This window comes from Meles meles, chromosome 2 (assembly GCF_922984935.1).
Source record: "Meles meles chromosome 2, mMelMel3.1 paternal haplotype, whole genome shotgun sequence".
Taxonomy (NCBI): domain Eukaryota; kingdom Metazoa; phylum Chordata; class Mammalia; order Carnivora; family Mustelidae; genus Meles; species Meles meles.
The window spans coordinates 113,818,197-113,845,061 of NC_060067.1; the positions used below are offsets into that span (position 1 = coordinate 113,818,197).

The following is a 26,865-nucleotide window of genomic DNA, read 5'->3' on the forward strand; positions in this document are numbered from 1 at the left end:
TCTTGAGAAAAGTATATGTTTCTTCAATAAGTTCTCTTGCTTTGGAATTTCTTTCAGTGATTCCCCCCATTTGCCTAGAGGCACTACTTACTGTAAACTCACTGGGGGTTGAGAAATGGCAGTGCTAGAGAGCAGAAAGCCAGTATTTTCTAAAGGTGGCCAGACTTGGTAAGAGTCCCACTTTTACTTGGTAAATAAGAAGAAATGCTAGGAGTTCCTTTTGCTGAAAAGCAAATTTGTAGTGAAGACTGGTTAGGAGCTAACAATGGACTTGACTGGTCGATTTATGTTTGCTTTGCCCTAAAAAAAATTAGCATTTTAAGAACATTTCAGTGCCATTTTGCTCCCATGGAAGAGATTACTTAATAGAGTCATTCTACCGAGGGCATCTTTGGTGGCTGTTATATTAGTTAATTCAATAGTCCATTAGGTCAATGTGCTTTTATCTTCTCATAGTTGAACTTAGGCTTTAGGAATGAAAGTTTTCAGATTTCAAGACAAGTTGCCTCCGCAGTATGGTCTGTGTACATTCAGCTCTCAAAAGCAATGAGCCAGACATATGTGCAATTAAGGGAGTGTTTCCTCAATAGGAAAACAAATTCCTTTCTTAGCAAATTCCTTCCCTTTGCAGAAGTTACAACTGAGCAAAATGTCACTACATTTTCCACTTACTTTTTTTAATTCTTTAGCTTTTTTTTTTTTTTACAATTGTCTAAAGATACAATTTCAACATGCTTGAAGACCAACACTTTTTTTAAAGCATAAAAACACACTCTCACAAACCCATTGAAACGTACAAAGTATTTTGGACAGTAGTCAACACAGAAGTGAATAAGCACCTTATTTTATTGCAAATCTGATAAGCAAATGGGTACATAAACAAAGTAGCCTCTATTCTTGACAATAGAGAACATCTGGAACAATAGCTCTACAATAGCTATGCGGGTCGTGGGAGTAGAGGCAGAAAGCTCGTGTCATTGTGCACACTTTTTTTTTTTTTTAACGGCCTTTTCCTTCTTGTTTTTGAGGCACTTTTTTAGCCACAACTTATGGGTAAAGAACATTTGTTTGCCTCCTATAGGGAAGACTTTCTTAGTTATGCAGGAGATGGAGAGGAACTGTTGCCACTGTGAGAAATCAAAAGAAAATAATTCTGGGATTTCAAACTCTGGAGCAATTGGAGCCAAACCCTATGTAGTAAACATCTCCGGAAGGCTGGTAGCTATGGACATCTTTTAGAATTGCCAAGGCCTTACTAGTCAAAGTGTGATGCGTAGATTGTCTGTACGGACGTGACCTGGGAACTGCATAGAAAGGCAGAATCTCAGGTCCCATCCCACCCCACCCACCTCAAATCTGCATTTTTAGCAAGAACACGAGAACTAGTCTGCACGCAGTACCAGTTCTCCAAAGAGGATACGTGTTGGGATCACCTGGGAATTGGCGGGATGTGCAGGCTGACTATCAAGATTTTTAAGAGCCACCTCCCACCCCACCGCCATGATTCTTAAATCCTACAAAGTTTGAGAACCACTGGCCTAAAGGGCAGGGTTAAAACAAATACGGAAAAACCTTCAAACCTGTCACTTCCAAACTGGTCAGTAAACTTGGCAGACTCCCAGCATCTAACTAATGCTCCTTCTAGAAGCTTGGCTTGGCTCAGTGTGCATTTGATAATCACCCCATAATTGCTTTTCCCATTTGTTTGATTAATTACCTGCATCCGACGACGCTGGGCTGAATCCCCACTCTCTTAGGGGTACACACTCTTCTCAGCTCTGTTGTGACTTTCTCATTCTTGGTGTTCTGACCAAAAGGGCTCCAGTTTGAGTTCAACAAAGTAACCTTTTCTAATAGATGTGGGTTTTTCTAGCTAATGGTTGCTGGACTCACTTTTCATGTTGGGTGGCATGTGGCAGTTTCTCTCTGTTAATTAGAACAAATGTGCCGATTATGTTAATGTTTCTCCCGATACCAATCAGTGAATAATTAGACACAACACATCTGTCTTTCACAGGGGAGCAGAATAGGAAAGAAAACTGCAAGGTGCTTTGTTCTGTATTATTGACATATATGATTAAACAATTCCTTAACCAATCACATTGTTAACAAGTTCATGTATCTAAAGGGCAAAGGGCGCCAGTGGCTTCTTCAGGGGAAGCTGAGCACCTCTCATTGTTAGCAATTTTATGACCAACTATCTCTAAAAAGATTTCTGTGAAGAATTGAATTGATCCTCCTTCCTTTTTTTTTTTTTTTTTTTAAGTTTCGTTGTCCTCTCAGTAAAACCCAGGTATGTCATTTACCCTGAACTACAAGAAGAAACCTGTTCTTAAGTAGAAGTATTTAAAATTCTCAAAAAGGATTCAGCTTTATTGATAGAAAAGATAACACGGAAAAAAATCACAAAACTCAGCCTATAGGTTTATGTTGAAGGTGTTGTAACAATATGTGAATCACCAACAGATTTATAATTTGTTATAATTTCTGCTTATGTGTCTCCATGTACCTTAACTTTGGGAGCTTTCTGACTATTGGAAAAATTTATTTTGCTTCTGTTGTTGTTCTATTGTCATCTGTGGCCCATACATGGCCTGGTTTTACAGAGATGGAGTTTCGCCTAATTATTTCCTAATATAAGTAATAACCTCGACTCTTGTGTTGATTCTGGCAATATGAAGATGAGACATATGAAACCAACACATTGGTCTTCCTGAAGGTAGTCAGAGCATAGTGTAGGTATACTTTTCCATAAAGCTTTTTGTGTAAAGTATACGTACTCTAGCAAATATGGCTCATGTTCCTAATGTTTAATAATATTCAACTGTGAACTTTTATCATCTAAACACCATTGTTGTTATAAGGTCTATATTATTGTGGTTTCAAATATTTTGTCTCCATTGTTGTTTTAAAAACAGTTGGTCAGAAAATAAGAAGAGAATTATTTTTTATGTTCGGTTAACCAGCAAAGTTTTATTGTAGTGTTCAAGGATTCATTAATACCCAGTGCTCAGAATGGAATTTAGATTGTAAATAATTTTTTCTTACTGTGGCACTGATTTGCTTAAACAAAATTTAAAAATGACTGAGAGCAAACATTCACTATATTTGGAAATAGTTATGATTGCTAATACTAGTTAGTGCCAGGAGTTCCTAAAAAGTCCCTGATATATGCATTGTCCTGGGATATATTCTTTTTGCCTGAGAGCTGGAAGGGGTGAGGCAACAAGGAAGAGGGCATGGTTGTTGATTTATTTTTATTACATCATTTTGTCCAAATATTTGTGTTTTACTTTTTAATAGTAAAACATGAACATAGTTAGGCTTTACACAATTTTAGTAGCAAACCATGACACAAATTACTTAAAGATAAATAATGCTTGAAAAATAATTATTTTGTGTAAATGAGTCCCCCATTTTACTCTTAACATTAGAAGTTTGGGGCTCTGTCTTAGTTAGGTAGCTTGGTTTTTATGATGCTTAATTAGAAAGAGGGAAGGGGAGTGAATAAAGGTGAGAAAATGAGTGTGGGAAGTAAAGATTAAACTGGAGATTAGAATTTATCCCATATTTAATTATGAGCTACGAATGGATAATCCATTGGGAATGGTAATCCACTTTTCTCTGTCTTTGCTGATGATATAAATCAAAAATTAAATTTAAACTGAAGAATAAAGTTTTTAGGGGAGAGAGTTGAAACATGAGGCTGTTGAATGCTGAAATGCCTGTTCAGAAAAGGTTTTGCAAGCCTGAGCCGTTGACAAATGATCTCCATGTTTTGCTGCAAAACCTTTTTTTTTTTCCCTGACAGCACTTATATAGCCAATAGTCCTGAATTTTATAAAATATCAGTAACAGTAAAGCTATAAAACCATGCATCTAGGAGCCATAAAAAAACAGTTGATTCTTAAATCACACCACACACAGGAAGAGATGGCAGTTTTATATATCTTTCCTGGGAACACACAATATGGGGTCACTCTGCCCCAGTCCTGAAACTTATAATCAAATTGGGAATCACTCATTTTCATTAATAAAATCATGTTAGTGTTTTGAGAACTCTCTGCCAGACTGAAGGCATCAATAGAACTGAAAGACCTAACTGTTGGAGGGATTTCTAAATATTTTATCCTCCTAGCAGAGTTGGGAATCAATTCTCCTATAGGAAAGCTAGAAATACGACCTCTCTTCTGGTACATGCTCTAGAAGGGACTGAAGCTGTAAATAAGGGGAAACTTTCCTCACTGGGAGAGTTGTATGAATGAAGACTCATAAACTAATACCAATAGCCCTATGCAGTGGAAATTAAAAGAATTCTCCTGATTTTTTTTTGTTTTTCCTGATTATTATTATGAATATGAAGATATGTACTTCTTAATAGAGACACTAAGGAACACTGAATCATCAACATTTCAAATACATTTATGCAGATATAGCTCTGTTTGGAGTAAACTCAGTCTTAGAGAAGAAGCAATTAAATTAAATTTATTGCCTGCCTCCTAATTCCAGGTGCTTTCCCCTCCATATCTCATTAAATCCTCCTACAATGCTGGGTGGGATAGTCCTCCCCTCTGTACATGTGAACGTCTTGCTTCTGGGAGCTTCCAGCCTGCGCAAGGCTGCAAACGTAGCAAGTGGGAGGACCTGGCTACAAACCCAAGTCTGGCAACTCCGAAGTCCATATTTTTTGCTATAACAAAAAAATAAAATAAAACAAAAGCCTTATGGACTATATGTTTTGGAAATTCAGTTCATTAAAATTGCACAGATTGTGTGTAGCTGTGTTTGATTGATTTTCATGAGCTAATCAGATAGTATCCAGACAAAGATATCTCTTGGGGGAAAGCCATTTATATTTAAAAAGTGTTAGATCATCTCATTAGTTTTCCAAAAGTAGGATAAAAATGTTGATTTTTGTTGTTTGTCGTTATTATCTACACACACTTCATTTAAAAAATGAAATTTTTAGAATGTGAAAGAAAAATTAAACTCAACTTCTGGTCCATTTTTTTTTAGAAAAATGTCAATAATTTTTAAACATATTTCATTTAGTGATGTTCAGGAAATTTTTTACAAAATATTTTCCTAAAATGAAATTAATTGGTATGTCTCTCTCTATTTCTCTCATTCTCTCTCTCTCACTGTCTTTTTGTATATATAAACAGATAGATAGATAGATAGATAGATAACATAAACACACACACACACACTTTCCCAGGTCACATCTTTTTCATTTGCTTGTTTATCATAGTACTGTTCTTAGTTCTGTGACAGGCAGTATTTTGCAGTACTTAGAAGTCATATTTCAGCTTCTAGAAATCAAAATATATGCATTGCTAATCATCAATAGAATCCAACATTGCAATTGTCTAAAACTTTGAAAGTCATAATTATTACATATTTTGTCTGATTTTTAGTACCTGCAATAATCCTCAGTGTATAATAGCTGTTCAATGGATACTCAGTGAGTAAACTAAGTTTAGATAGATCCTACTGAGTTTTATGCATCCCATGTCTTTGTTTCTTCTCTCTGAATGTGGCTACATATCTCAGTTAAGGGAATGCCTCTTTACATAAACTTGCAGCTTCATAGTAGTAGTTTTATTTTCTGTTTGGGCACCCATTCATGCCTCTGTTCACATACTCATTCATTCATTCTTTCACCACACTTCAGTCATGGAGACTTTATTTCTGCTTCTCAAACATGAATCATTGCTCTTCCCTGTACCTGGAACATCTGGCTCAGTATGGTTGGTTTTTTCTAGATATTCTTGTCCTAGTGCTCAGTCAGCTCTACAGAGAGGCCTTTCCTGTCAACCAAAAGAAGAGTGAACAAAATATAGCCTGCAGACCAAATACGGCCCACCATCTGTTTTTGTAAATAAAGTTTTATTGGAATACAACCATGCTTATTCATTTACATATGGTCTATGCCTACAGTTTAGAAATCTTGACATACAAAGCCTACGATACTTAGTATATGACCTTCACAGAAAATGTTTTCCGACTCCTGATCTAAAACACTGTATAACAATTTTTTTTAAATTTTTCTAGCCCTAGGGACCATTGAAATTATCCAGTATATTTATATTGTTTATATATTGCCTTCTGTCTTGGGAATCACTTGGAGGGCAGATTTCATTTGGTTTATTGATGCATCCCAGGTGCCAGGAATAGTCAGGTCATGTAGTAGATACTCAGCAAATATTCATTGGATAAACAATAAATAACACTTTGAACATCTCTGCTAGGATACTGTGCTAGATACAAAACTAGATAGAAAACTAAACATATATATTCAGAGATGTTCAAAATGTATCATATTGGAGATATCACATACATATAAGCAATCATACTGTCAAGAACTTCCAGGTACACATTACACAAATCATTACAGTACAGTATGATAAATGGTTTGATAAGATTGCTTCAGCTGCACATAAAAGGAAAACAGACAAAAAGAGCTTAAGAATGAAAGGGGCTTCTGAGGTGAATATTGAAGAACGGGTAAAATTCTCTCAACAGAAAAGGAGGAGAAAGGCATTCTGGGTAGAGTGACAGAAAATGCGGTGAGTGGCCATGTTAGTGATGATCCCATGCTAAGGAAACTTCATGAAGCTCATAAGTCTAGAGAGTAGTGGTAAGTGATCAAGGTGAAGCTAGAGCAATAATTGAGGACACTTGTAAAAGATTTCATGTAAAGTTTGTATTTCAACCTAGGAACAGTGACACAATGGAGAACATTTTAATTGAAGTTACTGTTTTTAAGATTTGTTTTTTAAGGGCGCCTGGGTGGCTCAGTGGGTTAAAGCCTCTGCCTTCAAGTCAGGTCATGATCCCAGGGTCCTGGGATCGAGCCCTGCATCGAGCTCTCTGCTGGGCAGGGGCCTGCTTCCCCCTCCCCTGCCTTCCTCTCTGCCTACGTGTGATCTTTCTCTCTGTCAAATAAATAAAATCTTTTAAAATGTTTTGTTTTTTAGTAAGAACTGTTGGAATTAAAATAGTATCACAGTACTTAAGAGTAGGGGTAGAGGAGAAGAGCCAGGTTTGAAAAACCATTTTCAGTATCATTCATAACTGAATAAAATAGTTTTGAAGAAAGGTACAAGAGGATTCGTGTAAGCTCTGAGTGTAGGATTGGGAGGGTGATGACTCCATAATTAAATAGAAAACCAGGAGGACCACGTTTATAGAGAGAAGGATGATACGAGGAGATACAGAGATCGATTCAACACATGGTCTGTGTTTCATTTTTGTTGAGCATTCAGATGGAGTTATCAAGAAAGTAATTGAAAATATGAATGGAACTGAATAAACATTGGGACTGGAGTTAATGATTTTTTAGTGAACAGCCATGAAAATGAAGGAGATCACCAGCGCGTATAGGCCAATGGTTTCAAACCTGGCTCCACATTAGCATTCCCTGAGGAGCTTTTAAAAACACCGGGGCCTGGGCCCTTCATAAGCCCCATTCAGTCAGAACCTCTGCAGGGTGTGGGGGGAGGGGGGGCAGGCAAGAACAGGTCTTAAAACCTCCCTGGGTGATTCTGATGGACCAAGTTGGGAACCACCGCTATAAAGTTAAAAGGAGAGAAAATGAAAGAGAGAGCCCTGCAGAGGACAATGTGAGCCATGGTGGATAAAATAAAGGGACCAAGGAAAGATGTTTGGACAAGGACAGTTAATTACGTGACGTGAGAGTGATATAGGGAAAGATGATGCCGTTGGCTTGTTGGATGGGGCAGCGAGGGAGGCCCCTGGTCACCTCTGAGAGTGTAGTTTGAAAGGTGAGCGTGAATCCAGAGAGCACTAAATAGAAGCTCAGTGGGTAGATGAATAGATGAGGACAGCTTAGCCACCGAGGGAGAGAGAAGAGACAGAAGTGAGGCTGCGAAGAGCAGGTGTGTCACAGAGTCATCTCCTTGTTGGTTGGTTTTTAGGATGGATAGGAGACGTGTGTGTGTTTGTGGCTGACACGGAAGGAAGAAACAGCTTTGAGAGGAGTTTATACCTTTGGCCTTATTTGGTCTGTTTAAAAAAAAAAAAAAAAGATATATGTCATCTGCTTAGATTAAGCAGGATCACAAAAACATCCGGTAATGTGTTGATGACCTGGGACCTCAGGAAGTCAGAGGGGGACAAAGTGAGCAGTGAGTGCAGCTCCTGAGTGTGAGATTGTGTGAGGAGGAGGTGAGAATTGGCCTCGCACGTGGGGCGAGCGCCTTCTGCAGAGACTGGCTCTTTTTCCCATTTCCTAACATTTTTCACGAGAGGAAGATGACCTTGTTTGTGTTTGCATTTTCCTGATTGAACATTGAACAAAGTCTCACAATATGAAGATTGCCCTGTACAGGATGATCTCACGTTGCTCAGTACCCTTGCCGCAGAGCACGTTGCCTAAGAAAATAACAGCCCGCAGAGTGTTCAGTTAGATTTAACACAGGTGAGTCATGACATGTGGGTATGTGCACATGGGAGGGGTTCTTTTTTAGGGATAGAATTTGATGGAACGCTGTTAGTAAAAAATATGTACATTAAAAATATTTTTACGTATCTTTCATTTTGCACTAGATGTTCCTTTCGCTTATTAAACTTAAATTTTAATTTGTAAATGTCTTTGAAACTAGTAAAGACACTAAATCGGATAGTGTTCTATTATCATATATTATGTTCAGGGACCCATTAGTGGCATAGGAGGGCCTCCTTCAATTTTGATGAATGCCAAAAATTGTAATGACCTGATTCGCAAAAGAGTTTTTCACCCTGTCATTATAGTCTTTTCCTCTCTCAAATACCACACTAATCTTCCCGATTAGCTTGTCCCCGACTTGGGCCACCCTAGAGGCTTTTATACCCTCATACAAATGTCTCTTGGGAACATTGGGATGCAGGAGATGCCTTCATTTTAAAAAGTAGAGGGCACATTCAGGGCAGTTGGTTTAAGGATGAAGTGTATATGGAAGTTAAAGATATAAATACAGATTTCCCTTAACCAATATCTTTTTGTTTCTGCACTCCTTAAATGTTTTTGCATATTGCTGGTTACTTGATTTCCAGGTTGAAATCCACATACCTTCATACTCTTCTTTAAACTGAAAAGAGTTTTCCCTTAGTCATTTATATGGCAATGTAATACTTTATACGGTTTAGGTCAAGATGCTATATCTCAGGTCATTTGCTTAAAGAGAACTCTGTAATGATGGGATTAAAAACTAACCCCCTCCTAAAGACGTTTCAAGTCACTGCCAAAAATTGGGGTGCATCTTCCAAGAGCAAGGATTCTTTCCTGATGCCCCTGAAATCAAAGCACACCCACTCAGTTGTAGTGTTGGCTCTGAGAGTGAACCTGTGCTGGTCCCGTAAGATTGAGCAGGGTGGTGGTGATAACAGAGATTGGGGCTGATGGCCCTTTCCTAGGGTCACACTGCTTCCTGACAGAGCGCTAACTAGAGGCTAGCCCAGGTCCATGTCCTGGAGTCACTAACATGTTCTTGGTGTCCCAGCTTCTCCTAGCTACCGCCCTGTGATCTGGAGCCCCCTCCATGGGTGCTCATGTCTGTCACTCTACAGTGGCTTCCTCCCAGTTCTTGCTTCTGTAGGCAAAGAAGAACTCAGGGATCAGGCAGTCGGCATCCAGATCTGTGCTCCTCCATGAGCTTTGTAAACCCACACCAATTACGCTTTCTGAACTTCATTCTCCTCATCTGAAAAATGGGTCTATACATACCTCCCTCACAGAGCAGTTGTGAGGAATAGAGATCATGTATCTAGAGTACCTTGCTCGGTGCCTGAAATACTCCATACCAACCCACTGGTTTCTCTTTTTTCACTCCTCACCAACACATTTCATCCTGCTCACCCCCCCTCACTGCCCTCCCAATTTCAGTGCAGGGAAATTGTTCTGCTTTTCAACTCTTTCTTAAAGATTCGCACTTGGGACCACAGGGCAACTGTCACCCTAAAGGATGGGAGTTGCCCCATAACCACAGCATGAGCCATAATATCTACCTTTCCTTTCCTATTGGACCAGTCCAGCTGCCCCAGAATCTTCTCTGAGTATAGAGAAAGAGAAGCAGAGAAGAGAGCTCAGGACAGTCACTCCTGAACTTGGGGCCATAGTGAGAGCAGAGACCACCAGAAGGAAACTCCCTCTTCTGGGAACCTGGATAAATGGTTAAATCCAAAGATGTGTTTGCTGTTTTCTGCAGGGGGTGGGGGGTGGGGGGTGTAGAGACCAATGTCATTAAAAGAACAAGTGATGACCATTTTATTTTTAAGATTTTGTTTATTTGACATAGAGAGAGAGAGAGAGCACAAGCAGGCAGAGTGGTAGGCAGAGTGACAGAGAGAAACAGGCTCCCCACCAAGCAAGGAGTCTGATGTGGGACTCAATCGCAGGACCCGGGAGCAGGTGCTTAACTGACTGAGCCACCTAGGCTCCCCGACTGATGACCATTTTATGTTATCTATTCATCACTCCCCCCTCCAGCACACAAATGGGTAACCTGGAATTTCTAAGGGCATAATCAAATTTGGAGGCTGTACAGGTCCAAATAGTAAAAACAAGAAATGGCTTATTACTAAAAAGAGAGGGAGAAGGAGAGATGGAGGATAGGCTGGACATCATACGGTACCAAGAAAGAAATGAGTGTGTCCAAAAAAACGTATTTCATTAAGTAGACAAATGTAAAATTATTTTCATGTTATGAGGGTCAAGTTGTTTATGGAAAATAAGAATATGCTTGAATCATTTATTCCTTAGACTCTTTAAGAATCCGTTTCCTTCTTTAGAATATTAATATTGAGGGACAGCTGGGCGGCTCAGTCAGTAAACATCCCCCTCTAGCTTTTGACTCGGATCATGATCTTGGGGTCGTGGGATCGGGCCATGCACTGGGCTCTGCAGTCGTTGGAGAATCTACTTAAGATTCTCTCCCTCTTGGGGCACCTGGGTGGCTCAGTGGGTTAAAGCCTCTGCCTTCGGCTCAGGTCATGATCCCACGGTCTCTGCTCAGCGGAGAGCCTGCTTCCTCCTCTCTCTGCCTGCTTCTCTGCCTACTTGTGATCTCCATCTATCAAATAAATAAATAAAATCTTAACCAAAAAAAAAAAAAGATTCTCTCCCTCTTTATCTGTCCCTCCCCCACTTGTGTGCTCTCTCTCTCTCTCAAGTAAGTAATATCTTTCAAGAAAAGAATATTAATATTTAACATAATAACTTGAAACCTGACCAAGTAGCTGGTTCTCTATTTGGAGCCAGTTTCATGAAGCCAGTTTTAAGCTGTTCTTTTTCTTTTGTCTGTACATATTATATTGAGTTGTAATTGTGACTTAAAAACACATGACAAATATTTTTGAATGTTAAAAGAAAAAAGAACAAGCAATGATGACTAACTTGAAGTCGCAGGGAAACACAATTGGAAACTCAGATAAAATGAAAAATATAAAAATGTGGGTGGTCTGGGTCTAGGTAAAAGTAGTAGTAATATATAAATTGCCTCTCATTTACGCCTTATTATGAAGTACAAGAGTAACTGTTTCTCAAATTAACCTTGCTAAAATTTCTTTTATTAAAAATCTTTCCTACTTATACTTTTAAGAATGAATCTAGTGTGATGATTTGCTTGTAATCTAAAAAAAAAAAGAAAATAATATTTATGCAGACCGATTAAAATGCCATGTTATACTTTCTCTAAAGCACACACATGCTAATGACATCTCTAGACATGGATTCACAAAATTCAAATGGAAATATGTATTTAGGTTTAGCATACAAACTAGATTGGCCAATTTAATACTTAATCGTTTATATATTTCTAGTGCAAGTTTAAGGAGTTGTAATCTAATGGTGAGTTGATTTTGTCTCAATAAAAAATGTCAGGGAAAGCTAAAGGAATTCAGACAGCAAGATACTTTCCTTTTTGTTTTTATTATTTTTATAAATATATTTATTTATTCATGAGAGACAGTGAGAGAGAGGGGGGCAAAGGCAGAGGGAGAAGCAGACTCCCCACAGAGCATGGAGCCTGATGCAAGGCTGCATCCCAGGACCGTGGCATCATGACCTGAGCTGAAGGCACTCAGGCGCCCCAAGGCATCATTTTTAAAACGATTTTATTTACTTATTTGAGAGAGAGAGAGAGAGAGTGCACGAGCAGTGGGGAGGAGCGGAGGGAGAGGGAGAGGCAGACTCCCCATTGAGCTGAGAGCCCAATGCTGGACTTGATCCCAAGGCCTCAGTATCAGGTCCTGAGCCGTAGACAGACACTTAACTGACTGAGCCACCCAGGCACCCCTCCTTTTCATCTTTAAATTAACACCATTTCTCTGCCATTTTTTAGAGTAGTTTGGGTTTTTTCCTATCTCCTTTAAATATATCCTTAATGAATACTAAATAATTTAAGCATGTTTACTGTATGTCAGGCACTGTATGTAATTTGTGTATTAACTCCTTTGATCTTTACAAACCTTACGGAATACATTTGAGGATTATCCCCATTTTATAAATGAGGACCCTGAGGCAGGGCAAAGATGAGGAACTTAACCATGAGAGACACAGAGATGGCAGAGTTCGATTTTGAACCCAGGCAGTCAGGCTCCAGAGCAGCCCTCTCAGCTGCTTCTTAAAGGAGGATTTTCAGTTGCACACAGTGGGATTAATCAACAGCAAACATAACAACAGAATATGCAAATAGGACATCCTAACATTGCCCTGTAACTATTTTTATTACCTGTTAATAAATTCCCATTTCTTGATAAACACTTGAGTCAATTATTTCAAATGTGCCCCCAAATTATTGAAAAGACTGCAGTTACTGAGTCACAAGGACAGACACGCTACTTTGCCTCACTGCAGTGCTGACAACAAGTTATGGTTTATGGGCAAAGCCTTTTATTGTTTTCTGAACTACAACCTATTTTTCTCTCTTCTTGAATGTTTTATACATAGCTAAAAATAACTTCTAACTCAGAAAGACTTCTCCCATGTATAAATCAGATGGTTTGCTAAATGCGAGGGGTGGGAGGAAGCCACATCTCAGGGTGAAATCAACAAACAGCATTGAAATGACCCAAATAAGAACAGAATTCAGAGGCCAGACCAAAGTACTGACTCCTGATGAACCAAGATTAGCTTACAAATAAATAGCATTGCAACAATATAATTAATTACTATTCCATGCAATAAATTTCTAACACAACAAGAGATTGTTTACTGCTTCTTGGGATTTCACATACAGTTTATATAAGGAGATTCGCTGTGAAATTACTTCAAATGGAAGAATGTCACTTTATCTGATGCTGTTGGGTTCTGGAGACACTGCATGAAAAGGATCTTTTTTTTTTTTTTATAAAAAGATACATTTATAAGATTTGTATTGATTTCCCTTGCTGATTTAGACAGCCTCTTACATGATAAACAGAATTATTCTCATGTATTGCAAGCACTTATCTGATTTGTCCCTTTCTCCCCCAACACTTGACACCATGCCTCACATGTAGGTACTCAGTGTTTGTAGAACGAAACTGGAAAAAACAAGGTACCTGCCTCTTTGTTTATTAAAAATTAAAATTCTTGGGAAGCTGGATTTTAGGCCCAGATTTACCATGATCACCTAGATTCTGTGTTTACCAGATGAAGTCTACAATAATTACTCAAACACCCTCTTTTACTTCCCCAGGGGACAAACAGGTATAATGGGGGTTAGAATGGTATGCCACTTTCAAAGATGCCTTAGTTAAAATGTGCTGTCCACATGACACTTTAGACTCAGAAATGTTACTGAGACATTGGGGGTCTCCGAGCATAATTCTAGAAGTCCTCTTCTATCTTATGATTTCTCCAGTGAGTTATTTGGAGGCCCAGCCAGCTCTGAAGTATTTCACCTTGGGCACTAGAGATTTGTGTTTTTAATCTCCAGTAAAACTTAGTTAGAAGAGATGTTTGAAATGGCACTCACTAAATATACTTAATATTATTTTTTTCCAGGGAAAGCAGCAACTTTATAGAGATCTAAAAATGTGTGTAACAGATTTGATCCCACTACGTGTCTTGTTTCTATTCATATATTCACCAAATACTAACTAAGCACCTACTATATACCAATTTAAGGCCCCAAAGCTCAATGTTATATGATCAAAAAATCGATCAGAATTTGTGGAGCTTAAATTCTGGTGGAGGAGACAACTGAGAAGGATAGACTATCTGAAATGGTGAGACGTGCCACGCCGAAAATACAGAAAAGAGGGTGAGAGATTATGGGCATAGGCAGAGAGAGTTATGTTGCAATTGTAAAGGTAAATCAGCTAATGACTCACTAAGAAGGTGACATCTCAAGACCTGAAGAAGGGAAAGTAGAAGATCAAGCAGATACCTGGGGAAGGGAGAGATGATTTCAGGCGGGTTCACCAGCAGACTCAATATCTGCCAGGCAAGGACAGCGCTGATGTGTGTAAGGACCACCAAAGGTGGCAGTATGCTAAAGAGGTGAGAGAAGAGAGAAAGGGGAACAAGGCGATCTCAGAGAGGTCAGGGGTCCTGGTGATGCTGGGCCTGGTGTGTCCTTATAAGGACTCAGTTTTGGAACAAAGCAAGATAGGGAGCCTTCAGAGGGCTAGAGATGAGGTATGACATGATCCAACTTAGAGTCTGAAGATCACTCCTCTGTGTTGAGAATAGACTGTTGATGGCCAAGGAGAAAAGCAAAGATAAGACAGGAAGTTGCTGCCATAATCTAGGAGGGAAATGATGGTGGCTTCAACCAGGAGAGGGTGGGTGGTAAAGGAACAGGAAATGGTCAAATCCTAACATGCTGCTCTGACTTCCAGTGGGCAAAGAGAGAGGTAGAGAGGAGTCAAGGTCAAGGTCTAGTCTGAGGTTTTTGTCTAAGTAACTGGGAGGATAGAGTTGGCATTAACTAAGATGGACAACACTGTGGGAGGAGCGGGTCTGGAAGTGCAGTTCAGGAGGTCGGTCGTAGACACCCCAGTGGAGCTGAAAGAAGGCAGTTGGATATATGAGTCTGGAGTTCAGGGGCGGGTCTAGACTGGAGATAAATTTAGTGTGAAAGACCTCTGCATGAGACTGGATGAGCTCACCAAGGAAGTGAATATAGATAGAAAACAGAGAAAAAGAAGAGGTGCAGGGACGGCCTCCACAGGGGAACAGACTTCTGCTCCAGGAAGCTGTGGGAGATGGAGTGAAATAAAACAAAACCCAGGTTCCCTGACCAAGAAAGCTGGTGAGGAGGAGGGAGAAATCAGGGGGTCCAACCTGAGGCTGAGTCCTGTGACTTAAGTACTAACACCTCACCGGTACATTTAACAAAGTGAAAGGGATGGGTGACTTCAGAAAGAGCAGGACAGGTGAAAAGCTGGAGGTGATTGTGCATTAGGATAGATTCAGCAGAGATGAAGAGGACAGGAAATGGAGGGAATAGCAACCAGTATTCCAAGGCCTTTTGTAAGGTTAGCAAAGAAATTTGGAGGTGACTGCAGGCAGAAACGAGTGGGGAGGGTTTTAAGTTGTGAAAAATACTTGTATGTCTGTATGCTGATGGAAATAATTCCATAGAGAGGGAATATTGATGATTTAAGAGACAGAAAGGAGCCTTGCCCTTGACCAGGCATGAGGGAGTAGGGTGTAGAATATAAATGAGAGGTGGCAAGTGGGAGCATGGAGAGCTGACCAGTAACCAGAGAGAGGATGAAGAATAAGGGTGGGGAGGGGGATAGTGGGAGTTCTGGAAGATGTCTCGTGACTGTCACTTTTTTCAGTGAGGGAAAAATCGTGGTCATCAGCTGAAAGTGAGGATAGAGAGGGAGGTAGTGTTTAAGGAGAGAGGAGAAGGTGTGAAATAGCTGTCTAGAAGGATAGGACCATGAACAGATGATGAAAATATAGTACGATTTTTTGGCAGAATTAAGGGCCCATTTGTGTTCTGTTATCATGAATTTAAGATGAGCCTACTCGACATGGCTGTGCCCAGCCACATTCTGCTGCAAATCTCTGAAGGTGGTGTTGGGTAAGAGTGGCCAAGTGAGTGCCTTAGGGAAGGAGAGGGATGGGGGAGCTGAGAATGCGAGGCAAGGGATTGCTGAGAAGATGGCCATGGCCATTGAAAAGTGGTGAAGAGAGAAGAGGGAACGTGAGAGGGGTGAGAGAGAAGATTGGGATGTTTAGTAGATTTGTGGGTCCTGGTGAAAGTTAGTCACTATAGAGGTCCTAGACGGGGTAAACCAGAAAGACAGGGAAGAGGAGAAAGTGGTGATAACTGAACTTGGGTTTCAGAGGGGTTGCAATCAATGATAAGGACAAGAGCTAGACAGGAGATTCTCTAACTTTGGTGTGCATATAAATCCCTGAATTTCTTGTTGAGATGCTTATTTTGATTGAAGAAGTGTAAGTGGGCAGACCTGAGATTCTGCATTCCTATCAGGCTTCCAGATGACATAGATGCTTCTTGTCCAGGAAGCTCATTTGAGAGACAGTCAGCTAGAGTGGTACTCCTCAACCCTATCAGTAAGTCGCAGCTTCTTGAGGAGCTTAAAAAATACAGAGACTAGACCAGTCTTGACTGGTGAATCAGGGTTTTTGTGGGTTACATTTAATTTCTCTGGATTGGATGTAGAATTGATATATTATGAATCTCCAAATTATTCTACAGTGAGGCCATGATTGAAAGTCTTTGGCTTTTGAGTGTGAGCTTCTTAGAGACCAAGATCATGGCAGGAAGGAGGGCCATGTAATTGAGAGGCCAAAATGTTGAAAGTGTCATGTTTGTAGTTATTAAAATCACTAGAAATTATGACAGGAAATGTGCTGGATTAAATGACTATGAGCCCAGAGGTCTGTAGATGACATATATAAAGTGAGTGACATAATACGATGGCATGAGATTCAAGGAAAAGCTGTTTGGAGAAAATGGTCTAGAATAGAACAAGGAGGACACTTACGGACCTCTCCCCACCCTCAGGATGAGTGTATGTTGGATATGGGAAATCAAACATCCACTGCTTGAAAGAACTCCAGAAAAAACACGGCAGCATCATGAAGGGCTAGATTTTAGTTAAAGAAAAATGAAGAAAACAATCTAAAGAGTTTTAAGTTTGGGACTATTTTGCTGCTGCATTCCAAAGCAGCGTGGAAGGCTTCAGAGACTTCTGCAGGGTGGGAGATGAGGAAGCACAGAGCAGTATGAGGATCCTAGTGCAGGCAGTGAGTGATGACCTGAGCTTCTTGTGGAGATGTGGTCTTAAAGCAAGACATCGCGGCAGCTGGGAGTACTGGCATGAAGGGAACAGTGGGTAGGGGACTTACCAGAAGCTGGAGGAGCCCACCGCTCACCTCTCCATTCCTATGGCTATTTCTAAACAACAGTGAACCCTCTGTTTCTTTAAACAAAGGCATTACGAGTGAGCCTGGTATGAAAACAGAGCAAAACTGAGCTTCTCCAGTTAATGTCAGAGTTGGGGAGGAGGGCCATGTCCCTCACAGAACCCTGGGGGTCTCCACAGTACTTCTGGGGTTCTTCAGGGGCACTCAAAACTCAGGTCATAATCATTGTTCCAGCACTGGCAAGAGATTCGAGAAAAATGCAGAGGGATATTTGAAAGTAAAGATGGTTTACCCAATAATCATGGAGGTCTTTTTAGATCTTGTCAATTGTGTAGATTGCTCGTTTTCTTCCATGTAATAAACTTTCAAATAAACAAGTTGTTTGCAATATCCCTTAGGATCTCTTTATGTCACTTATGATCAGGATTATATCACTATTATTAACCGATGTGATTTTTTTGGGGGGGGGTAAGTGGTGTTTATTATAATCCCCATTACAAGGAAGAAACAAGGCAGTAAAAAGTAAGAAGAATTAACATAGCTCACTAGTAAGTGACAGAAATGAGAGTCAAAGTCATGAATTTGGATTCAGAATGGAAGTTATCAGTGTTGAATTTGAACCAATGAAAAGTAGGTGTGGCCATTATAACAAGGAAATTGAGGGAACCAATGTGATTTAAATAGAAGAAACCATAGTTTTCAACAGTCACAGGTTAGGTCGGATACTCCAGAAGCAAACTACGAGGCAAGATTTGAATGTAAGAGGTTTTTTAATGGAAGCATTCATAGGAGAGAGAACTTTCTAGGTGGGTGGAGCATGCTGGACAGAAAATGAGAAGCCCAGTATGTGTGGACATGCAGGTGACACCTCAAGGAGATAGCTTCAGCCTCATCCCGCAGGAGAAGTCTGGAGAGTAGCAGCTCATATTCTGACTCCCAACTGGACACAAAGCCTATTTCCATACCCATGAGACAATGACTAAGGCAGAGGTTGTGAGGCAGGGGAGTTGTGAACCCTTAGGCATTTCGAGGCAGAGTCCAGAAGTCTGAGACCCATCTTTCAAAGAGTAGCAATTATGGGTCCCTGAAAGAAAAGTACTACGAGCACACACATACACACACACACAGTGGATCCAAGACCAACTCAGGGAAGCCCAACAGTGCCTTCTATAAGTAGAAAGCTTTCTTTAGAATGGCGTAGATATGCTATATAAAGATTAGATTTTAAAAATTAGTGTCTACTTTCAATTATTAGCAATGATAATTAATGATAATTAATCATTATTGTCAACACTTCATAGCAGTATGAATTTTGCTACCTTCCCTCTTGCATTTCTAATGAGATCATACTACTATACACATACGGCCAAATTTCTTAAAATTATTGTTTATTGATTTATTTTGATTTAACTACATAAAATAGCAATCTTAAAGTTCAAATGAATACATTAGTTTTTGTTTTTCCCAGAGTATGTGGAATTTTAAATATATTTTAAGTTTAAAAGAAACTAAAAAAGAAAGATATTTTCTTCCATATTAAAATATTTTATAATTTCATTGATTTTCAATGCCATGTGTCATGTTATTTTCTTTTTCTTCTTTTTTTTTAATTTAATGTAATTTTTTTTTTCAGTGTTCCAAAGTTCAGATTTTGAGACAATCCAGGTCAAGAGAGTATGACTTTCTGATCAGATATATCCAAGCATGGACCTGACTTAAAGTGCTGTCTGTATTTGGAAACAAAAATGCATGTTTTCAAGCTCCACTGTTTTAAATGGATTCCGCTCTGTTTCTCACTACCATAGTGTAAATACCAAGAACCTTTCTCCATTTCTTTTTTATTATTATTATGTTATGTTAGTCACCACTTAGTACATCATTAGTTTTTGATGTAGTGTTTCATGATTCATTAGTAGCATATAATACCCAGTGCTCATCACAAGTGCCCTCCTTAATACCCGTCACCAGGCTCACCCATCCCCCCACCCCCTCCCCTCTAAAACCCTCAGTTTGTTTCCTCGAGTCCACAGTCTTTCATGGTTCATCCCCCTCTCCGATTTCTCCCCTTTATTTTTCCCTTCCTTCTCCTAATGCCCTCCATACTATTCTTTATGTTCCACAAATAAGTGAAACCATATGATAATTGACCTTCTCTGCTTGACTTATTTCACTGAGCATAATCTCCTCCAGTCCCATCCATGTTGAAGCAAAATTTGGGTATTCATCCTTTCTGATGCCTGAGTAATATTCCATTGTGTATATGGACCACATCTTCTTTATCCATTCATCCGTTGAAGGGCATCTTGGCTCTTCCCACAGTTTGGCTATTGTGGACATTGCTGCTATGAACATTAGGGAGCATATGGCCCTTCTTTTCACTACATCTGTATCTTTGGGGTAAATACCCAGGTGTGCAATTGCTGGGTCATAGGGGAGCTCTATTTTTAATTTTGTGAAGAAACAACACACTTTTCCAAAGCAGCTGCACCAACTTGCATTCCCACCAACAGTGTAAGAGGGTTCCCCTTTCTCCACAACCTCTCCAACACTTGTTGTTTCTTGCCTTGTTAATTTTTGCCATCCGAGATCAAAAAGAGGCTGTTCCATGGTGTAATGGTGAGCACTCTGGACTCTGAATCCAAGATCTAAAAGAACTTCTCAAACTCAACTCCCAGAAACAGATAATCTAGTCAAAATATGGGCAGAAGACATGAACAAACACTTCTCAAAACTTTTTTAGTTTTAGCCATTTTCAAATGGCTAACAGACACACGAAAAATGTTCATCAACATTAGCCATCAGGGAAATTCAAATCGAAACTACGTTTAGATACTACCTTATACCAGTTAGAATGCAAAAATTGACAAGGCTAGAAATGTTTCACCATTTCAAAATTTATATCACTACAAACAGTTGCCCTTAACTACATCCTCATAGGTTTATTTCAGGATTGTTGTTGGTTTTTGTTTCCCCCTTTAAATTGTGGCTTCTCATCTAAGGATTAGAGAAGTATTATTTTAGAGTCCCTATGTTAGATGTAATTTAGAGCTGTACCACATCAAACCCACTGACAGATTTAGAGATTAATTTCCAGACCTCTTGTGGTGCCAGCAAAACTTCTTAAGATTTTGAAAATGGAAACACTGCTGACTCTCTACTGCTAAAGATTACTTGTATCCATTATCCCATCACTGCAAAAGAAAAGTTTAAGTGTGGCAAATATAAATGTTCTGCTTTATGGAAAAACCTGTGCATAGGAAAAAAAAAAAAAAGAGGAAGAAGAAGAATCAATTTATAGAACAAGAAATAGTTTATCCTCCATTAGGACAGCTTATACAGCTGTATCTCCCTCCTTTCAATCCATAAGAATAACATTGCTGTTGCTAAATGTTATTTGCATGAAAAAATAGTTCAGTATTTTTGAACAGTCACGTATTAGGTCAGGCTCCCCAGAAGCAAACCAAGCTAGTGAGCCACAAAAAGAGAACTTTGAGTATAATGTACATGCTCTTTGCATCATATTGAAAGTTGATACAAAACCTTTTTTCCTCCAAGTATTTTGGCTTGAAAGCATCTCCAAATATGTGTTTGCTACATTTTAGCATAAATGCATTTTGGGGAAATTTAATCCATATGTTTCAGCAAGACTACATGTAAATCATCCAAATGTTGGTTTATTAGAGCTACATGATGTCTAAGATGCCTTTTGAGCTCTTTTAATAGTCTTTACATTCTTTTGTGAAAAGCAGTGAGTAAGTTGCCAAGAGTAAACAAATTGAATAGCAAAAAGCTTTGAGTTCAGTTTGAAATGCTTAGCTTATTATTTTTTATTGGGTTCTGAACTTGGCAGTGCACATTCCCTGTTCCTGCCCTCAGGGTGAAGTGAAAACAATTTGAACACTGTATTTCCCAATTGGTTAATTGACATTTGAGAATAATGGAGTACAGACAGAATCATGTTTGGCAGGTGAGTGATACTTTACGTGACCTCAGAAAGTTACTTCCTCTGGTTTGCAGAAGCTCAGAGCATGGAGCAATATTACACACATTATGAAGCGCCTGTTAGGACAGACAGCCGTTGAGGGATCCATACTGGGGATTTATCTATTTCTCTTTGCATCTTTAGGTGGAATGGTTGAAAAATGAAGACATAATTGATCCCGTTGAAGATCGGAATTTTTATATTACTATTGATCACAACCTCATCATAAAGCAGGCCCGCCTCTCAGATACTGCAAACTATACTTGTGTGGCCAAAAACATCGTTGCCAAGAGGAAAAGCACGACAGCAACTGTCATAGTCTATGGTGAGTGAGCTGTCCAAATCTCAATCTAGTTCACGGCAAACTACCGTTTCTCGTTTTAATTTAAAATCTCCAGGAGAGGCCCCTGGCAATCCGCATCGCTACTCTCTCCCAGCCTCAGGCTCTGACAGTGAGACTTACCTGCTTCCCTGACACTCATAGAAAGACTAGGCTTGGAGATTCCTAGCCCTTGTCAGTGAGCTTATGGGGAAGATGAAGGAAACCTGCCTGAGCGCTGACACCAGAGCCAGCAGATGTCCCTGCCTCTCTAAGCCCTCCACTCTCTGTACCCCGGACCCCCCAGAGCTAGAGTTTGGAGATGGAGATGCTTGAGTCATCCTGCTTATCCGTCTGGGGCTCAGTCAGGTAAAGGAGCTGACCTGTTCCCCAAACACATCAGATCAACGTTGACTTCCTGGAACTTGCCTCACTCACTCCCTCCAGGGTCCTTAGAGTGAAGGCGAGCACTGCTATCTCCGTGACCCTCATCCTAACCACGAAGCAAGGTTTAACAGAATGATTTCTTCTGGAAGCTTCCCTTCCACACTCTGCTCCTTTCTAGTCCAGCTCATCTCTGATGGGGCCTCTCCTTTCTCCAGAAATACTCAACAGTTTCGCTCCCAATTTTGCTCTAGCGTGTGATGCTTTTATTTCTCCATACTTTTTAGCGCTCACTTGTCTTCCAGGCATTCTATTGGTGGTTTCATTTCCCTAGCTGTGCAGTAAGCTCCGTTCTAGATGGAGAAACCACTCTATGCATTTCCCACAGCATTGGACATACAGAAGGTCCTCATATGCTTGATGATTTATTGTATCAAAGATCACCTAACGACCCTGGGAAGTATTTTGAGGGTATTCCTCCTCTTACATGACACCACCCACTTAGGGAAGCTTCTCATGGCTGCATTAGTGTTAAAGGATATTCCAGGGGCCTTCGGGTGTGGGTGACTGTGAAGGAAGGGCAGCTATTGGCAAGTATCTGGCTCATGGTACTTACTGCTGATAGTGCCCTTAGGATGGCTGTCTCCATGCTGTAAGGAGTTACAAGAAACAGGAGCCACTGTGATGTTCCAAAGGCTAAATATGGTGACGCTTTAAATCTCTCGTTTTCATTACAAGACAGATACAGACTATTTTTTAATCTTCTGAGTACTCTGAAGCTGAATTTCCTCATCAAGATAATGGCTGTTAAATTGTAAGCTGTTGCCTCTCTTCAGTCACAATGAAATGATTCCTCTTTTTGTCTTTTTCTAAACCGGCTGAAGGACTTGATTAACAATTTGAAGGGCAAAAGAGAAACGGAGTGCATCACAGCACGTAGTAATCATAGATAACTAATGAAGACAGACTCTCTGTGTATGCATTATATAGATGTTTAATATATATGCAAATCTCTCTTCCTATGTATAGCATGCTTTCAATATCTATAAATATAAGCTGAACATTGTTGTTAGAAAGAACCAAATACAAGGAACTTGAACATTTTGAGTTCAAAAAATAGCATTGGACTAAGGGTCAGGAGACTTGTGCTCTCAGACTAGCTCCCCCTCTAACTGACCCTCAGTGGGTCACTTGTCCAGGGTGCTAGGAGCCTGTGTCTCCTTCTCTGTAGAATGGGAGAATAAATCTGGGACTTTCACGTTCTTTTTTTTTTTTTTTCCCCTAGAAGTTTATGATTATTCATTTCTCATTAAAATCCTACCGGGGTGGGGGGGGACCTACCAGAGCAGTACATGTATACTATAGGCCCGAATATTGGCCTGCCAGTATGCTAGTAAGCAATTTACACTGACAATTCCATGACATCCGGTTTTGTAAAGCTGAGAAGGTTAAGTTGCTTTTTGGAACACTGACTGAAACTCAACCTATCAACCATCTGTTTGTCCTTCTCATGGCCCCATAAAGGAAGTCGTCCCAGGCTCATAGATGAGGCTCACCAGAAGTCCACAGCAAAACATATACATCTAATGAGTACTTCATTTTTGAGTCTGCTGTGTATATTTATTTTTGTTAGTATTATGTTTAGATTGAAAATGCATGTCTGTTAAGAAAATTTGGGAAACACAGAAATAGTCAAAGAAGAAAAGGTCCATAACCCTGTCATCTTGTCATTCAAAAACAACTTTCAAAAAGATTGATATGCATACTACTGGTATTTTCTATGGATAGATAAGATTTTAAAATAAGGGTATAAATATATTTTTTATTTAAAACAATGTTGAAATACTCATATATTATTAAATAGACTTCTCTAGAACCATTTTTTTTAAAGATTTATTTATTTATTTGACAGACAGAGATCACAAGTAGGCAGAGAGGCAGACAGAGAGAGAGGAGGAAGCAGGCCTTCTGCTGAGCAGGGAGCCCGATGTGGGGCTCTATCCCAGGACCCTGGGATCATGACCTGGGCCAAGGCAGAGGCTTTAACCCACTGAGCCACCCAGACGCCCCTCTAGAACCATTTTTAATGGCTGCCTAGGTGTCAGTCACATGAACAGGCATCTACTTTACCATTTTCCTATTGTTGAACATTACAGTTGTTTACAGTTATTTACCTTTATATAGAAAGTAACTGTGATGAAAAAGCGCTCTTGTCTGAGTCTGTATGTACAACACATTGATGATGATTTCCCATTGCATAGGCTTCTAGAAGGGGAGATGCTGGGTGTATGATGGACACCTGTATGGTGTACCCGAATATCCAGCCCCCTTCTTTATGATCAGGAGGTAGACACTCATTCTCATTGTATCAGTTTTTTAACTACCAGCAAATAATTTTTTGTTAGCAAATGCTTAATTACAATAATTGAATCTCAACTCACATTATGTAAGTACTAAAATATATCAAAGTATTTTCTAGAGGGAGATCTCCAGAGGTGAATAGTGAACATAGCATTAGAATGTAGGTTTTACAGTCATACCTATACTGAACTCTCCATGAAACACCATAAGAAGCCTTTACACACAGCATGGATGTCCATTTCAATTACATAAACTAATTGCCAATTCAATCAAATAGCTACTCAATTAGTTTAAAGTCTAGCAATATTAAGGCTATTTTTTAACCAGGTTCACTGGGTTATTGAAACTGACTAAAAGTCCTTAAAGGGCTGTAATGTTTATGTATGTTAAAAAAAAAAAAAACCACTAATCAATCATCTGCTATTAAGAAAGAGCTACATGATTTTTTCAGTTCTCATACTTCAGATACACCTTCAACCTTGACATAAGGATGTAAACATTTATTGTTTGAGATAAGCTGTCAAAAATAATTTTTGAAACTTGAATAGGTAAGGGGAATATATATTTTTAAGAACACTAGCCAAGGGAAATATAACACAGTTCTATTTGCTTTTCTGAGTAGGTGAGTAAATTTGGGTAATCCATTTTATTTTTCTCTATGCTTAGATTCTTCTGCTCTTTGATAATACTTTGAATGAAATGATGGCCTGGGTCCCTTCTAGCTTTGAATTTTTTAATTTTTTTTTATGGTCACTTAGCAGATGAGTTTTTGTTTATGTGTTGTGTGTGGTTTGTGTGTCTGTGTGTGCATGAACACACATGTAATTCACATTTTGTATTTACCTCCTTCCAGTCAATGGTGGCTGGTCCACCTGGACAGAGTGGTCTGTGTGTAATAGCCGCTGTGGACGAGGGTATCAAAAGCGCACAAGGACCTGCACCAACCCAGCACCACTCAATGGTGGAGCCTTCTGTGAGGGGCAGAGTGTGCAGAAGATAGCCTGTACCACCTTATGCCCAGGTAAATAAACCAGTGTTCTCATTCCAAATGCGTCTTCCCATTCCAGGAATACAAAAACCTGTATTCTTAACCTGAATGTGTGATACACATTTTTCATATCCATCGTACCAGTAAACGCTTACATTGTTGAGAAATCAAATCTTTTTCCCCCAAACTGTACTTAACTTTATTACCCAAACAGGCAAAATAGAATAAAACAAGAGATTAAACACTTAGGGACATAATCCCTCTCTATTACTCAACGAAACTGCTGGAGCCAAGATTATAGGTTTTGTAATTCAAGGGATTTGGGCAGCACTGAAAGCCGCACATTTTAGGAATAACAACCCTTGATCTTCAGACAGCCATGGACATTATTGGGATTAAAATTTAGAAAATGTTTTAGGCTGAAATATTTGATATTTGGTGTCAGTTTCTGGGCAAGGGCAAATAAAATATTTGGAATGAATTAAAAGGAAGGCAAAGCTTTGTGACACACGAGCTAATGGATTTTGAAAATACAATGCAGTCAGCTTCTTATGATCTGTACATGTTGGTCACCTGTTTTTGTGAGTTATTTGCAGTGGCACCTATGGTGAGATTGCATCCCTCTGCCGCCAAGCATCGTTTTGTCCCATCTCATATTGTCACCAGCTCTTACCCGAGGCAAATTGAAGGTATAATTTGCCAAACTCAAAAACCAACTAAAATGCTTAATTATACGATATGTTAAAAAGTTTAGCTAAAATGACTTTGAAATAATCTATAAATTTTGCGCATTCCACTGAACTAGCTGTTATGATATCAATTTCATTTTTTATTTATTTGTATTTTGTTTTTCTGTGATTTCATTATTTAGAAACAGGGTCCTTACTTCCCTTTATTTAATCTATATTTTGTTGTATCCATCCTCTAATAAATAGTTTATCAGAGATGGGTTGTACGAATGAGCTGGAGAGAAAAATATAATCTATATTTTATATTCTCAAGTGTCCATTTTCAAATATCCAAACAGTATCCCATACTGAAGCCTTTAAGAGATTTTATTTGTGTAACAAATTTTGACACTTAGCTAGGTTTAGAATTCCAATATTTTACCTTATACTCTCCTATATTTTATCTAGATGTTGACTTCCACAATTAAAATTGCATTGAACATTCTGACTTGAAATAAAAGTGTGTGTGTGTGTGTGTGTGTGTGTGTGCGTGCACATGCGCGCGTGCTTTAGGATGATCTAGGTCAAAGCAAATGTCTTTTCTCCAAATAGCTGGGAGTTGCTTAAATAGCCAGCTCTGGATGATTGAAATATTGTTTTCATAATTTTTTCATATGAGTATGTTTGTATCTCCATACATGTTATACAGAATATATTTACACAATAATTTGAATATGAAATCATACAGATTTCCTAAACTATGTAGACCACTAAAATTGATATAATTTCTATGAATATGTAAGTGTAAGATGTTATATATATTAGATG

The 26,865-nt window shown here is 39.3% G+C and overlaps 1 protein-coding gene across 3 annotated transcripts in view; it reads left to right on the plus strand.

The window, feature by feature from the left end:
- Positions 1-26,865, plus strand: part of UNC5C (unc-5 netrin receptor C) — a 350,685-nt gene that overhangs the window by 261,076 nt on the left and 62,744 nt on the right. For all 3 annotated transcript variants that reach the window (XM_045998229.1, XM_045998230.1, XM_045998231.1), the window contains exons 5-6: positions 21,462-21,642; positions 25,235-25,402. In XM_045998229.1, coding sequence (XP_045854185.1) covers positions 21,462-21,642; positions 25,235-25,402 — 349 coding nt within the window. The remainder of the gene's footprint in view (positions 1-21,461; positions 21,643-25,234; positions 25,403-26,865) is intronic.